Source organism: Megascapheus bottae, chromosome 1 (assembly GCF_031878675.1).
Source record: "Megascapheus bottae isolate mThoBot1 chromosome 1, mThoBot2.hap1, whole genome shotgun sequence".
NCBI classification, from domain to species: domain Eukaryota; kingdom Metazoa; phylum Chordata; class Mammalia; order Rodentia; family Geomyidae; genus Megascapheus; species Megascapheus bottae.
The window spans coordinates 26,130,945-26,143,978 of NC_143509.1; the positions used below are offsets into that span (position 1 = coordinate 26,130,945).

General features: G+C 51.3%; 1 protein-coding gene across 1 annotated transcript in view; it reads left to right on the forward strand.

Moving 5' to 3' along the window:
* Positions 1-13,034, forward strand: part of Atp8b3 (ATPase phospholipid transporting 8B3) — a 30,372-nt gene that overhangs the window by 13,270 nt on the left and 4,068 nt on the right. The window contains exons 11-25 of the mRNA XM_090328881.1: positions 1,919-2,077; positions 2,724-2,812; positions 4,043-4,233; positions 4,349-4,557; positions 5,100-5,131; positions 5,233-5,389; positions 5,885-6,073; positions 6,158-6,270; positions 9,588-9,752; positions 9,847-9,958; positions 10,709-10,784; positions 10,940-11,051; positions 11,647-11,989; positions 12,085-12,308; positions 12,626-12,709. Of these exons, the coding sequence (XP_090185007.1) occupies positions 1,919-2,077; positions 2,724-2,812; positions 4,043-4,233; positions 4,349-4,557; positions 5,100-5,131; positions 5,233-5,389; positions 5,885-6,073; positions 6,158-6,270; positions 9,588-9,752; positions 9,847-9,958; positions 10,709-10,784; positions 10,940-11,051; positions 11,647-11,989; positions 12,085-12,308; positions 12,626-12,709 (2,255 nt within the window). The remainder of the gene's footprint in view (positions 1-1,918; positions 2,078-2,723; positions 2,813-4,042; positions 4,234-4,348; positions 4,558-5,099; positions 5,132-5,232; positions 5,390-5,884; positions 6,074-6,157; positions 6,271-9,587; positions 9,753-9,846; positions 9,959-10,708; positions 10,785-10,939; positions 11,052-11,646; positions 11,990-12,084; positions 12,309-12,625; positions 12,710-13,034) is intronic.

Here is a 13,034-nt window from a genome sequence, read left to right on the forward strand (position 1 = left end):
AGCTCAGGGCCTGAGCACTGTCCTTGGACTTTCTCAACGCTAGAGCTCTACCACTTGAGCCTCAGCACCACGTCCGGCTTTTTCTAAGTATGTGGTACCAAGGAATCGAACCCGGGTCTTCGTGCATGCTAGGCAAGCACTTTAACCACTAGGCCAAACTCCCGGCCCCGGGATTAGCATTTCATAAGTCAGGTAATAGGTCCATTTCTTTTTTGGACAATGACACCCCTTCCTTCCATATCACCTAATTTCCCCCTCTTGCCCACAAGTTACAGAATTCATTTTCTACATAGTGTCTATTAAAGAGCATAATTGCAATTATTCACCCTTCCTCCTTCCCTTCCTGTGTCTCCCTTTTGCTCCCCTAAAAAAATACCTCCATGGCCAGGCAGGGTGGCTCACACCTGTAATCCTAGCTACTTAGGAGGCTGAGATCTGAGGGATTGCAGTTCAAAGCCAGCCCTGGCACTAAAAAGTTTGTGAGACTCTTATGTCCAATTAATCACCAGAAAACAGGAAGTGGGGCTGTGGCTCAGGGGTAGGTTGGTAACCCTGAGTTGAAGAGCTCAGGGACAATGCCCAGGCCCAGAGTTCAAGTTCCATGACCTTTAAAAAAATGCCCCCAAAGAAAAATCAAACACCACCACCTATAACAACAAAAATGCCATGTTTCTATTTCCTGGACCTGATAGCCTTTTTTTCCCCCCTTTTTTTCTGTCATGGGGCTTGAACCCAGGAGAGCCTGGGTACTGTCCCTGAGCTCTTCGGCTCAAGGCTACCGCCCTATCCCTTGAGCCACAGCCCCACTTCCGGTTTTCTAGAAATTAATTGGAGATAAGTCTTTAGTGCCCGGGCTGGTTTTGAACTGCGATCCCCAGACCTCAGCCTCCCGAGTAGCTACGATTACAGGCATAAGCCACCAGTACCTGGCTTATGTTCAGGTATTTTAATGTCTTGCTATGACTGCAAAATGAATGCACTGCATTTCCTTAGGTGTGACTTTTTTGTGTATTGGAACTTGAACTCAGGGCCCTTAAGGGAGATTTTGCTCAAGGCTAGTGTTTTACCACTTGGCATGCTTCCACTTCTGGCTTTTTGCTGGTTAATTGGAAGTAAGAGTTTCATGGACTTTTTCTGCTAGGAATGGCTTCAAACTGCAGTCCTCAAATTTCAGCCTTCTATGCAGCTAGAATTATAGGTGTGAGTCACAGGGGCCAGATTTGTTTTTTCACCTTCCTTTCTCGTGAATTGGCAGAGTAACTACAGTGTACCAGGGGCCAGACCTGACCCCAGGGTCACTGTGGGACTGAGAAGAGGCTGACAGCTATTAGTGACGTCATTGGACACATAAGCACCCAGAAACATCCCAGGATCAAAAGTGGTAGTAAGGCTGGGTGTGGTAGCTCACGCCTGTAATCCTAACAACTCAGGAGGCTGAAATCTGAGGACTGAAGTTCAAAGCCACCTTAGGCAGGAAAGTCCATAAGACTCATATTGCCAATTAAGCACCACAAATGCTGGAAATGGAGCTTTGGGGCTCAAGTGGTAGAGCACTTGGCTTAAGCAAAAAAGCTGAAGGACAGCACCCAGCCCAGGAGTTCAAACTCCAGGGCTAAAACAAACCAAAAAAACAAAAAACGGAGATGAGACAGGGCTAGTTTGTCTGAAGGAGGCGATGTTGGGATGTGTGCGCAAAGGTCCCGGAGGCCATGAAAGAAGCCCCGGAGTGTTTTAGGGGAAACTAGGGGGTGGGAGTGCCTGTAGGTACCCCAAGGCACTGCAGGCACATGAAGGAGAGAGCAGGAAGGTGGAGGTGGATCCTCTGTACCTCAGTTGATTTGGGAGTACTGCAGAGCGTGTAATTGGAATCAGGGTTTGTGCCCTGCCACCCCACGTTGTGACTGCCATGTATCCGCAGGCACTGTGAGGTGTGAGGACCCCAACAGCCGGATGCACCACTTTGTGGGGAGCCTGGAGTGGAACAGCAGGAAATACCCCCTAGACCTTGAGAACCTGCTCCTGCGTGGCTGCAAGATCCGCCACACGGACACCTGCTATGGCCTCGTCATCTATGCAGGTCAGCAGCGTGTGGTAGCCCAGCGGGGTGCAGTGGAAGGAACAGGACTAGGAGTGAGTGCCTTGAGCCTGCATGGAGGCCTGGGCTCCTGTGGCCTGGTTTCTCTGTAAGAAGGAACAGGGCTGAGAAACCATGGTGCGCTCTCTGGGTGATTGCTTGTCGGCCTTCTCCTTCTACTGAGCCTTGAAGATGGAAGGCTAGTAGATGATTGGGTGGTTGGATGATGAGTGGATGGATGGAGGGTGGGGACAGTGAAGGAATAGATGGGTGGGTGTACAGATGGAAATAGGGCTGGATGGGTGGATGAACTGATGAAGGATGGATCTGTGGATGGGTAGATGAGTGGATGGATGGGGGATGGAAGGTTGGATGAATGGGTAATAGATGAATAATAGGCAGATGGATGGAGAATGGATGGTTGAATAGATGGATGAGGATGGAAGATGGATAGTTGGGCAGATGGATGGTTGATGGATGGGTGAAAGATGGATGGATGGATGAACAGGTGGATGCATGGGGAATAGGTGGTTAAGTGGATGGATGATGGATGGTGGGTGGATAGATTGATGGATGGATGGTTAAGTGGACGGATAATGGATGGTGGGTGGATGGGGGATTGATGGTTGAGTGACTGTAAATTTTGCAGGTGTTGACACAAAGATCATGCAGAACTGTGGCAAGATCCATTTGAAGAAGACCAAGCTGGATCTGCTCATGAACAAGCTGGTAGTCTTGGTGAGCTGCTAACCAGAGCTCTTGTGACAATGGCGTGACAATGGGGATTGTAAGGGAAGGCTCTCACCCTACTGCTAGAAGCCCGGAGTTGTTTTCTGGGCTTTGGTTTCCTTCCTCATATAATGTCCAGGTTTATCCCAAGAATAAATCTTTGTTTCCAGATAATCTGTGCTTAGTTGTACTGTGCTTGCCTAGTATGTGTGAGGCTTTGGATTCTGTCCACAGTATTGCCAGAAAAAAAAAGTTTCAGAAAATAAGATTGGATCTAGACATTTTCCAAATCTGTAAGAAAAAAATATCATCTATCCCTTGCAATGAGAGGGAACTATCCACAGTCTTTTCACAAGTCACTTAATGATTTATTTTTGTGCTGACACTGAGGCTTGAACTCAGGTCCTAGACATTTTTCTTTTTGTTTTCACCCAAGGCCCAGTGCTCTACCACTTAAACCACAAATCTACTTCCAGTGTTTTAGTGGTTAATTGGAGATAAAAATCTCAGATATTCCTGCTCCTACTAGATTTGAACCTTGATCCTCAGATCTCAACCTTCTTCAGTAGCTACGAGCATCTTTGCAATTTTTTGTTTTTTGGTTGGCCGTGAACCAGCTTGAACTCTGGACCTGGGTGCTGTCCCTGAGCTCTTCAGCTCAAGGCTAACATTCTACCCCTTGAGTCACAGTGCTTCTTGCAGTTCTCTGGTGGTTCATCGGAGATGAGTCTCACATTCTTTATTGCCCAGGCTGGCTTTAAACCCTGATCCTCAGATCTCACCCTCCTGAGTAGCTAGGATTATAGGCAAGAGTCACTCCAGTAAAATAAATTAATCAGGCCTGTGAATGTGGCTTAGTGGTAGAGTGCTTGCCTTGCATGCATGAAGCCCTAGGTTCAATTCCTCAGTACCACATACACAGAAAAAGCCAGAGTGGTGCTGTGGCTCAAGTGGTTGGGCAAAAGAAGCACAGAGACAGTGCCCAGGCCCTGAGTTCAAGCCCCAGGACTGGAAAATTAATAATAATAATAATAATAATAAGTCACAAAAGCCAGGCAAAAATTCTGGAAGTATCACTCCCCTGGGCCCTTCCTGCCCCATCTTTGTCCTCCAGGTCTGAGGATGATCTTATCTCAAATTAGTCCTTTCACATGGGCAGGGCCCCACTGACAAATCTCTGAGGGTCTCAGGGCCCTCTCAGGCCCTCCCATGCCTCCTTAGCTCATGTCCACCTTCTAGATCTTTCTGTCTCTGGTGATCATCTCCTTGGCTTTGACTCTGGGCTTCAGTGGCATGCTCCAAGACTTCAGACAGAAGCATCACTACCTGTCTGCCCAGCACTCGAGGCCACAGATGCTAGAATCCTTCCTCACCTTCTGGAGCTTCCTCATCCTTCTCAGCACCATGGTGCCTATGTCTTTGTTTATCCTGTGAGTCCTGTGCTAGGCCGGGACATTGCCCATTTCTCTGATGGGATCCATGGAGGCCCCCTAAGATGGTAGAGGGGGCTGCTCAGGTGGGAATGTAATGGCTGTGAATTTGCAGGACGGAATTCATCTACCTGGGCCACAGCCTTTTCATCAACTGGGACGCAGGGTTGTACTACGAGCCGCAGGCCAGGCCTGCCACAGCCCGCAGCAGCAGCCTCAATGACCAGCTGGGCCAAGTGCAGTACATCTTCTCAGACAAAACGGGCACACTCACCCAGAATGTCCTCACCTTCAAAAAATGCTGTATCAACGGCCGCATCTATGGTGGGGACACCAGTCCTCTCTTCTGCCTTAATCTCCCCCTGTTTCCTCCTGTGGCTTGGGAGAGTGCCCCAGTACCTGATTCAGGGGCGGGTAGCCAAGATCCAGGGTTACAGGGGTCTTCAGCTTCAACTACAGATCGTAGCCATATGGCCCCAGGTTTGACTGGTGACATTGGGTACTCCCTTGGAGGGAGGCTGAGCTTGGGGTGGGGTGAGGGGGGGCAGGATGTGGGACACTGAGTGTGGGCTTCCAGGTAGCCAAGTTCTGAAGAATCTTTCTTTTTCTTTTTTGTGTGCCTCGGCCGGGGCTTCAACTCATGGCCTAAATGCAGTCCCTGAACATTTTTGCTCAAGGTTAACGCTCTACTACTTGAGTCACAGCTCTACTTGCAGCTTTTTGTTGGTTCATTGGAAATAAGAGTCTCACAGGATTTCTTGCCTGGGCTGGCTTTGAACCACGATCTTCAGATCTCAGTCTCCTGAGTAGTAAGGATTACAAGTGTGAGCTGACAGCACCCAGTTCTGAAACACTTTTTTGCTTAGGTCCAGATAATGAGGACGGGACCCCTTGTCAGGTAAGCCCCTGGTCTTGCCCTTCTGGCAGGTGGGGGGCTGGATGGGCAGGGACCCACTTAGAGAGAACCTGTCCTGTCCCCCTCTACTGCTTCTCACCCAGGAGAAGCCCTACGTGTGGAATGAATTTGCAGATGGAAAACTTCTATACTACAACAAGCAGCTACTACACACGGTGCGGCACAGACAGGATGCGGTGGTGCAGGAGTTCTGGCGTCTGCTGGCCATCTGCCATACGGTGATGGCCCAGGAAGAAGATAGTGAGTGCATTGCCTGCCTGTCCCTCCTCCTCAGAGAGGGCTCAGCCCTGCAGGACTCCCACGACATCTCTGACCCCAGGGTAGCCTAGCCCAGCTTCCTCTCAGGTTCCTGCCATAGGCTGTCTTTACCCAGCTCCTCATCTCAGGCTGTCCAAGCCCTGCAAGCCTGGAGCCTGAAGAAGATGGCTCAGCTATTAGATGTAGCTAATCCTAGCTACATCTCGGGGCTGACATCTGAAGATCAAGGTCCAAAGCCAGCCCTGGCACTAAAGTCCATGAGCCTCTTATCTCCAATTAACCACTAGAAAACCAGAAATGGTGCTGTGGCTCAAGGAGTAGGGTTGACAGCCTTGAGCTGAAGAGCTCAGGGACAATGCCCAGGCCAAGCTCCATGACCCCCCCACACACAGAGTCTGCATCAGCAAGCAGGGACAGGCCAAAGGGGGTACATTCTTGCTTCCTCCCCCACTTCCCCACCTGCCCCTCCCCTGCCAGACCAGCTGTTATACCAGGCAGCTTCCCCTGATGAGGAGGTGCTAGTTACTGCGGCCAGGAACATGGGCTATGTGTTCAGATCCCGCACACAGGATGCAGTCACAGTGCTGGAGCTGGGAGAAGAGCGGGTCTACCAGGTGCTCGCCATGATGGATTTCAACAGTTATCGCAAGAGGATGTCCGTGCTAGGTGAGGCTGCTCTTCCTCGCCCCCAGCTGGGAGCCCATGCCAGGGGAGTGTGTGGGCCAGCCAAGCCTCTCTGTCTCCCCACAGTCAGGAACCCTGAAGGTTCCATCTACCTCTACACCAAGGGCGCTGACACAGTCGTCTTGGAACGCTTGCACAAGAGGGATGAAATGGAGAAGACCACAGAGGAAGTCTTGGCTGTGAGTCTTGGCTGGGAGGAGAGCTGTGTGTGTGTGTGTGTGTGTGTGTGTGTGTGTGTGTGTGTGTGTGTGTGTGTGTGTGTGTGCAGTGAGAAGAAGGGAAAGATCATATGTAGAAGAGGTGTAGCCATTGGGGCCGCCATATACAATTGGGCGGGTTGGATGCTGAACAAAGCATTTTTCCCCCCTCTCATCTCCCAGTAATCCACAGAGGCTTGGAGGGGGCTGAACCCCAAAGTATGCCTACTCACAGAGGCATCTTCCTCTAATTCACACAAAAATACCTTGTGAGCCAGACACGGGAGGCTCATTCCTGTAATTCTAGCTACTCAGTAGGCTGACATCTGAGGATCACAGTTTGAAGCCAGCCACAGCAGGAAAGTCCATGAGACTCATTTCTAATTAACCACCAGAAGACTGGGTGTGGTGTTGTGGCTTAAAGTGGAAGAGTGTTAGCTGCCCTTGAGCAAAAGGGCTCGGGGACAGTACCCAGGCTCCGGAGTTCAAGCCTCACAAATGACCAAAATAAAACAAAATCCTAAAAATCTTGGACCTTGGCTTTGGACCTTCCCTTTATCTCTCCCCCACCCCCCTGCTTTCTAGCCAGTTCTGGGTTCTAGGACACATTCACCTCTCTTTGCTCAGTCTTTCCTCTCTGCAGGTAATTTTGAGACTCCTCAGCTCACATGCTGTCCCTTGAGCTGCTGGATCATAGGGCTTGAACTTGGCCTGGGCGCTGTCCCTGAGCTCTTCAGCTCAAGGCTACTGCCCTACCCCTTGAGCCAGGCCCAACTTCCCTTTTTCTAGAGGTGAATTGGAGATAAGAGTCTCAGGTCCTTTTGTGCTGGGCTGGCTTTTTGATCCTCAGATCTCAGCCTCCTGAGTAGCTAGGATTACAGGCATGAGCCACTGCACCTAGCCCTTTTTTTTGTGCCAGTACTGGGCCTTGAACTCAGGGCCTGAGCACTGTTCTTGGGTTTTCTCAAGGCTAGAGCTCTACCACTATTTGAACCACAGCACCACGTTCGACTTTTTCTATTTTGTGGTAATGAGGAATCGAACCTGGGTCTTTGTGCATGCTAGGCAAGCACTCTACCACTAGGCCAAACTCCCAGCCCACCTGAGCTTCTTTTTACTCAAGGCTATTCTATTAGTGCAGAATCTCTTGAAGCACTCCTCCATTTCCACAGCTCCACTTCTGGTGGTTTCCATGGTTAACTGGAGGTCAGAGTCTCATGGACTTTCCTGCCTGGGCTGGCTTAGATGTTCAGTCCTCAGATCTCAGCCTGAGTAGCTAGAATTACAGGTATGAACCACTGGTACCTGGATCAGGTCAGCAGTTGAAGCTGAGTTCTTTCTGTCTCTCGCTGGCCTCTCTTTCGGACCCCAGGTCCTGGGTTTCTAGCCTGCCATCTCCTGTGCCTAGGTGACCCTGTGAAACCCTGGGACAATACTCTTCTGGATGCCTTTTTAATCCACTACCTTTTGGCCTTGAGGGCCCAGCCACATGGCTCCTAGCTCTAGCGTACCTTTCTGATCTTCACCCCCTAATAGGGGGCCACCCCTAAACCTCTTTCCTCTACTCCAGCCTGGATCTACAGGCCTGGAGGCAGAATGTCTAGCCTAAAGACCCCCCCCCACCCCAAAAGGTTTCACTGGGCTTAGCCGGAAGCAGGTGTTGTGTTCTAGAATAGAGACCCAGAGAAATGCACAAACCACTCTATGGGCTGCGTGGGGAAAGAAGTGGAGGTATAGATCGACTTCAGGATCCTGACACCCAACGAGCTCAGCTGTCCAATCTATGCCATCTCTTGACTGCACTAGGGAGGGGGTTCCCAGCGAGGGTGCTTGTAGCTTAAGGTTAGACTCCTTTTCTGTGGTCCTCTTGGGTCCCAAGCACCAGCCGCCTGGTGAGTGAACTCTGGGCTCAACTGAGGAAGCCTGAGACAGACCCAGAGATCATGACTGTTTCAGGGCAGGGGGTGCAGAGGGAAGGGTCTGAGGCAAAGATGTTAAGGCAGGATGGAAGGTCTAGACCAAAGCACCAGTCTCTGTGTGTGTGCTTGTCCTGGGGCTTGAATTCAGGGCTTGGGTGCTGTCTCTTAAACTAATCTGCTTAAGGTTAGTATTCTTCCACTTGAGCTGCAGCTCCTTCTCTGGCTTTTTGGTGGCTAATTGTAGGTAAGGAGGTGAGGTGTCAGCGGCTCACGCCTGTAATCCTAGATAATCAGGAGGCTGAGATCTGAAGATTGTTGTTCAAAGCCTGCCAGAGCAAGAAAGTCTGTGAGACTCTTATCCCCAAGTAGGCACCAAAGCAGCCAGAGGAGGAGCTGTGACTCAAGTGGTAGAGTGCTGGCCTTTAAGTACAAAAGCTCGGGGACAGTACCCAGGACCTGAGTCCATGCCTGAACACTGGCCCAATAAAAATAGATAAAGAAACAAATGAATGAGTCTCATGGACTTCCCTGCCTAGGCGAGCTTTGAACTGTGATCCTCAGATCTCAGCCTTTTGAATAGGAAAGATTTAGAGGTATGAGCTACCAGCTCCTAACTCAAATAAATCTCTGAGAAGGGCTGGTAAAGTAACACTACTGACGGCCTGGCTTATAATGCCCAGGCTCTAAGCTCAAGCTCCAGTACTGGCACTCCACCCCCCCAAAAAAAAAAAGAAAGAAAGGAGGAATGGAGGAAGGAAGGAAGAAAGGAAGGAAGGAAGGAAGGAAGGAAGGAAGGAAGGAAGGAAGGAAGGAAGGGAGCTGGTGTTGTGGTTCACAGGAGTAATCCTAACTACACAGGAGACAGATCTGAGGATTGAGGTTCAAAGCCAGACTGAGCAGACAGATCTGTGAGACTCTTGTCTCCAATTAATCCCAAAAAGCTGGAAATAGGGCTGGGAGTTTGGCCTAGTGGTAGAGTGCTTGCCTAGCCGGGTTCAATTCCTCAGTACCACATACACAGAAAAAGCCAGAAGTGGCGCTGTGGCTCAAATGGTAGAGCTCTAGCCTTGAGAAAGCCCAAGGACAGTGCTCAGGCCCTGAATTCAAGCCCCAGGACTGGGGCGGGAGGGCGGGGGGGAGAAGGTGGAAATGGCCTTGTGGCTTAAGTGGTAGAATGCTAGTCTTGAGCAAAAGAGCTCAGGGACAGTGCCCAGGCCCTAAGATTGGCAACAAAAGAAAATAACAAAAAGAAAAGCAAGGTATAGGGATGTGTTCCCTGCAGGAAGCCAGGTCCCAGAAAAGGCCTAGGGGCAACAGAGACACAGGGCAAGCAGGTAGGAGGATTGGCTGGAGTAGTGACAGCTCCCCATGACCTTCCAGACCTTCGCAGAGCAGACTTTGAGAACCCTGTGCCTGGCCTACAAGGAGGTGTCTGAGGAAGACTTTGAGGTGTGGGAGAGCCAGCACCACAGAGCCCGCCTCCTACTACAAAACCGGGCACAGGCCCTGTATCAGGTCTACGACAGCATGGAGCAGAACCTCCAGGTGGGCAGATACCTAGAGGGACCAGGGGGGTGGGGTCTCAAAGCCTATTACCAGGGAGCTCAGTCCTGAGGTCTCCCTCTACCCCCCCTGCAAGCTTCTGGGAGCTACAGCCATTGAGGACAAACTCCAGGATGGGGTTCCAGAAGCCATCAAATGTCTTAAGAAAGCAAATATAAAAGTATGGATGCTTACAGGGGATAAGCTAGGTAAGTCCCTAGGCCCCCTGACGGCCTCTCTCATGTGTTGGGTTCCAGCATTTCCCTCCAAAAGGGAGAGAGAGAGAGAGAGAGAGGGAGGGGGGGGCAACTGAAAATCCTCAGTGAGAGCTGGGCATGGTGGCTCACGCCTGTAATCTTAGCTACTCAGGAGGCTGAGATCTGAGGATCCTGGTTCAAAGCCAGCCCAGGTAGACAAATCCATGAGACTCGTATTTTGAATTTAAGCAAAAATCTTGGCAGTAGAGGTGTAGCTCAAGTGGTAGAATGCCAGCCCTGAGCAGAAGGAGAGTGGGAGGTTCAAAAATGCAAGAAGCAAAAATTTCAAAATCCTACCTGAAAAATGCTGCAATATTCCAGCCACTTGGGGAGGGGACTGAACACCCCCAACCCCAACAACAGAGTCACCAGCACTCAGTGAACTGAGCTAGGAGACAGCTTAATAGCAGCTTAGCGACTAGCAAGCATGAGTTCCTCAGTTCAAACCCCAGCAGGTGGTAAGATGACCTACCTGGTGGTCCAGTCCTCAAATCCACCCCCTCCGGAGTAGCCTAGCCTCGGCAGCCAATAGTGAGTCTGAGCTTCAGACAATGTCTCAATGCTAACCCTCATTGGCTAGCTTGGATGAGGTACTCCGTTCTGAGCCAATCACATGGCTAGGCTCAGAGTGCATTGCTGAGATTGGGGTGGGTGTGGTCACCCGGCAGGGCTGGGAAGCGTCTGAGCAGGACTCCTTCACAGAGACAGCCGTGAACACGGCCTTTGCCTGCCAGCTGCTGACAGAGAACATGCTCATTCTGGAGGATCAGGAGGTAAAGTGAGTAGAATGAAGGACGGGCAGGGGACCTGGGATATTTATGGCCTGGCTGGATGCTCAGGGTAGGGCTGAGTGACATTGTAACAAAGGGGGAGACTGAGGCACGTGTGGGAGGGGAGAAGTGGAAATCACCCCTCACCCCTACTATCCTGCAGCCGCATCTTGGAGACCTACTGGGAGAGCAACAATAACCTTCAGGTTCCCAGGAGAGACTGGAAGGCCCAGCCCCAGGTTAACATAGCCATGGTCCTTGATGGAGACTTTCTGGTCAGTGCTGACTGAGTGGATAGTGGGGTCTTTTGTGTGAAAGAGGGGTCTGGACATGGGGATCCTGAGGTGGTCAGCGATGGAGGGGTCGCTGCCCTCTCCAATGAAAATGCCAAGGGAATGCTGGTGGTTCATGCCAGTTATCCTCGCTATTCAGGAGGCTGAGATCTGAGGATCACAGTTCAAAACCAGCCTGGGCAGGGAATTCTGGGAGTTTAACCTAGTGGCCAAGAGTTTAACCTAGTGGTTAAAGTGCTTGCCTAGCATGCACGAAGACCCAGATTTGATTCCTTGGTACCGCATACATAGAAAAAAGCCAGAAGTGGTGGTGTAACTCCAGTGGTAGAGCTCTAGCCTTGAGAAAGCCCAAGGACGGTGCTCAGGCCCTGAGTTCAAGGCCCAGGACTGGCCAAAAAAAAAAAAAATGCCAAGAGACTCGGCCCAGAAGGTCCAGTACAAAGGCGACACACAGTGAAGCCCAGCCAGACAGTTACTTACTTACTCAAGGGTCCCAGGAAGCCACGGAGAGTCAGTCAGTAAATGAAGTAAAGTGGACACAGGCCAAATGATGGATCCCCTTCTCTCTGCCATCCAGGACCAGCTGCTTCTGTCATTTCAAAATGTGGTGATGGACAACACATGGCAGGGACCTTGCCAGACCAGGAGGGACTTCCTGCGGGCCCCGGGGTTCTCCCGGATGTGGCAGAATTCCAGATCCCCACTGGCCCTGGCACAGCCTAAGGCCTCCAGTACTGCAGAGAGTCCCAAGGTGGGACGGGAGTGGGCCTTCGTGGACCTGGCTTCCAGGTGCCAGGTGGTCATCTGCTGCCGTGTGACACCCAAGCAGAAGGCGCAACTTGTGGCACTGGTGAAGAAATACCAGCGGGTGGTGACCCTGGCCATAGGGGATGGGGCCAACGACATCAACATGATCAAGAGTGGGTGGTGACCAGCTCCCGGCAGGGGAAGGAGGAGGCCGGGGGGTGGGGTGGGGCAGCCAGCCAGGACAGCCCAGTTTGTATGTCCCTTGCAGCTGCGGACATCGGTGTGGGGCTGGCAGGTCTGGAGGGTATGCAGGCGGTGCAGAATAGTGATTACGTGCTGGCCCAGTTCTGCTTCCTGAAGCAGCTACTGCTGGTTCATGGACGTCTCTCCTACATGCGAATCTCCAAGTTCCTCCGCTTCTTCTTCTACAAAACAACAGCCTGCATGATGGGTCACATTTGGTTTTCCTTCTACAATGGCTTCACTGCCCAGGTGCATGGTGTAGGTGGGAGCAGCCTTGGTCTCTCCCACAGCTGCCAGGGTCCAGTAGGGTGGGTGGTGCATAACTGTAATCCCTGACCTCTAGAGGTAGAAGCAGGAAAATGGTGGGGGGAGAGGGGTGGCCAGCCTGGGTTCTGTGGTAAAACCTTGTCTCAAAATAAACTTCCTTCCTTCCTTCCTTCCTTCCTTCCTTCCTTCCTTTTGTGGGTCATGGGGCTTGAACTCTGGGCCTGTACGTTGTACCTGAGCTCTTCAGCTCAAGCATACCGCCCTACCCCTGGAGCCACTTCCTGTTTTCTGGTGTGCAGCCCCTGTATGAAGGCTGGTTCCTGGCTCTCTTCAACCTGCTCTACACTATCCTTCTGGTCCTCTACATTGGTCTTTTTGAGAAGGTGAGTAGGGGTGAGGCCTGGCTTCCTCCCTGGTGGGTGTGGGGTGCAGGGAAACACCGCCCCGCAGCGATCTCTGTGCCCTCACTTGGTAATCTCTCTCACTGAGCTCTGTCTCAGGTAGGGTGTCAGAAGGACTATCATAAGCTGGGTGCTGACGGTTCACACCTGTAATCCAAGCTACTTAAGAGGCTGAGATCTGAGGACTGAGGATCAAGGTTCAAAGTTAGCCTGGGCAGAAAACAAAGAGTTTTTGCTTTTTTTTTTTTTTTTTTTTGTGGGTCATGGGACTTGAACTTGGCCTGGGCACTGCCCCTGAGCTCTTCAG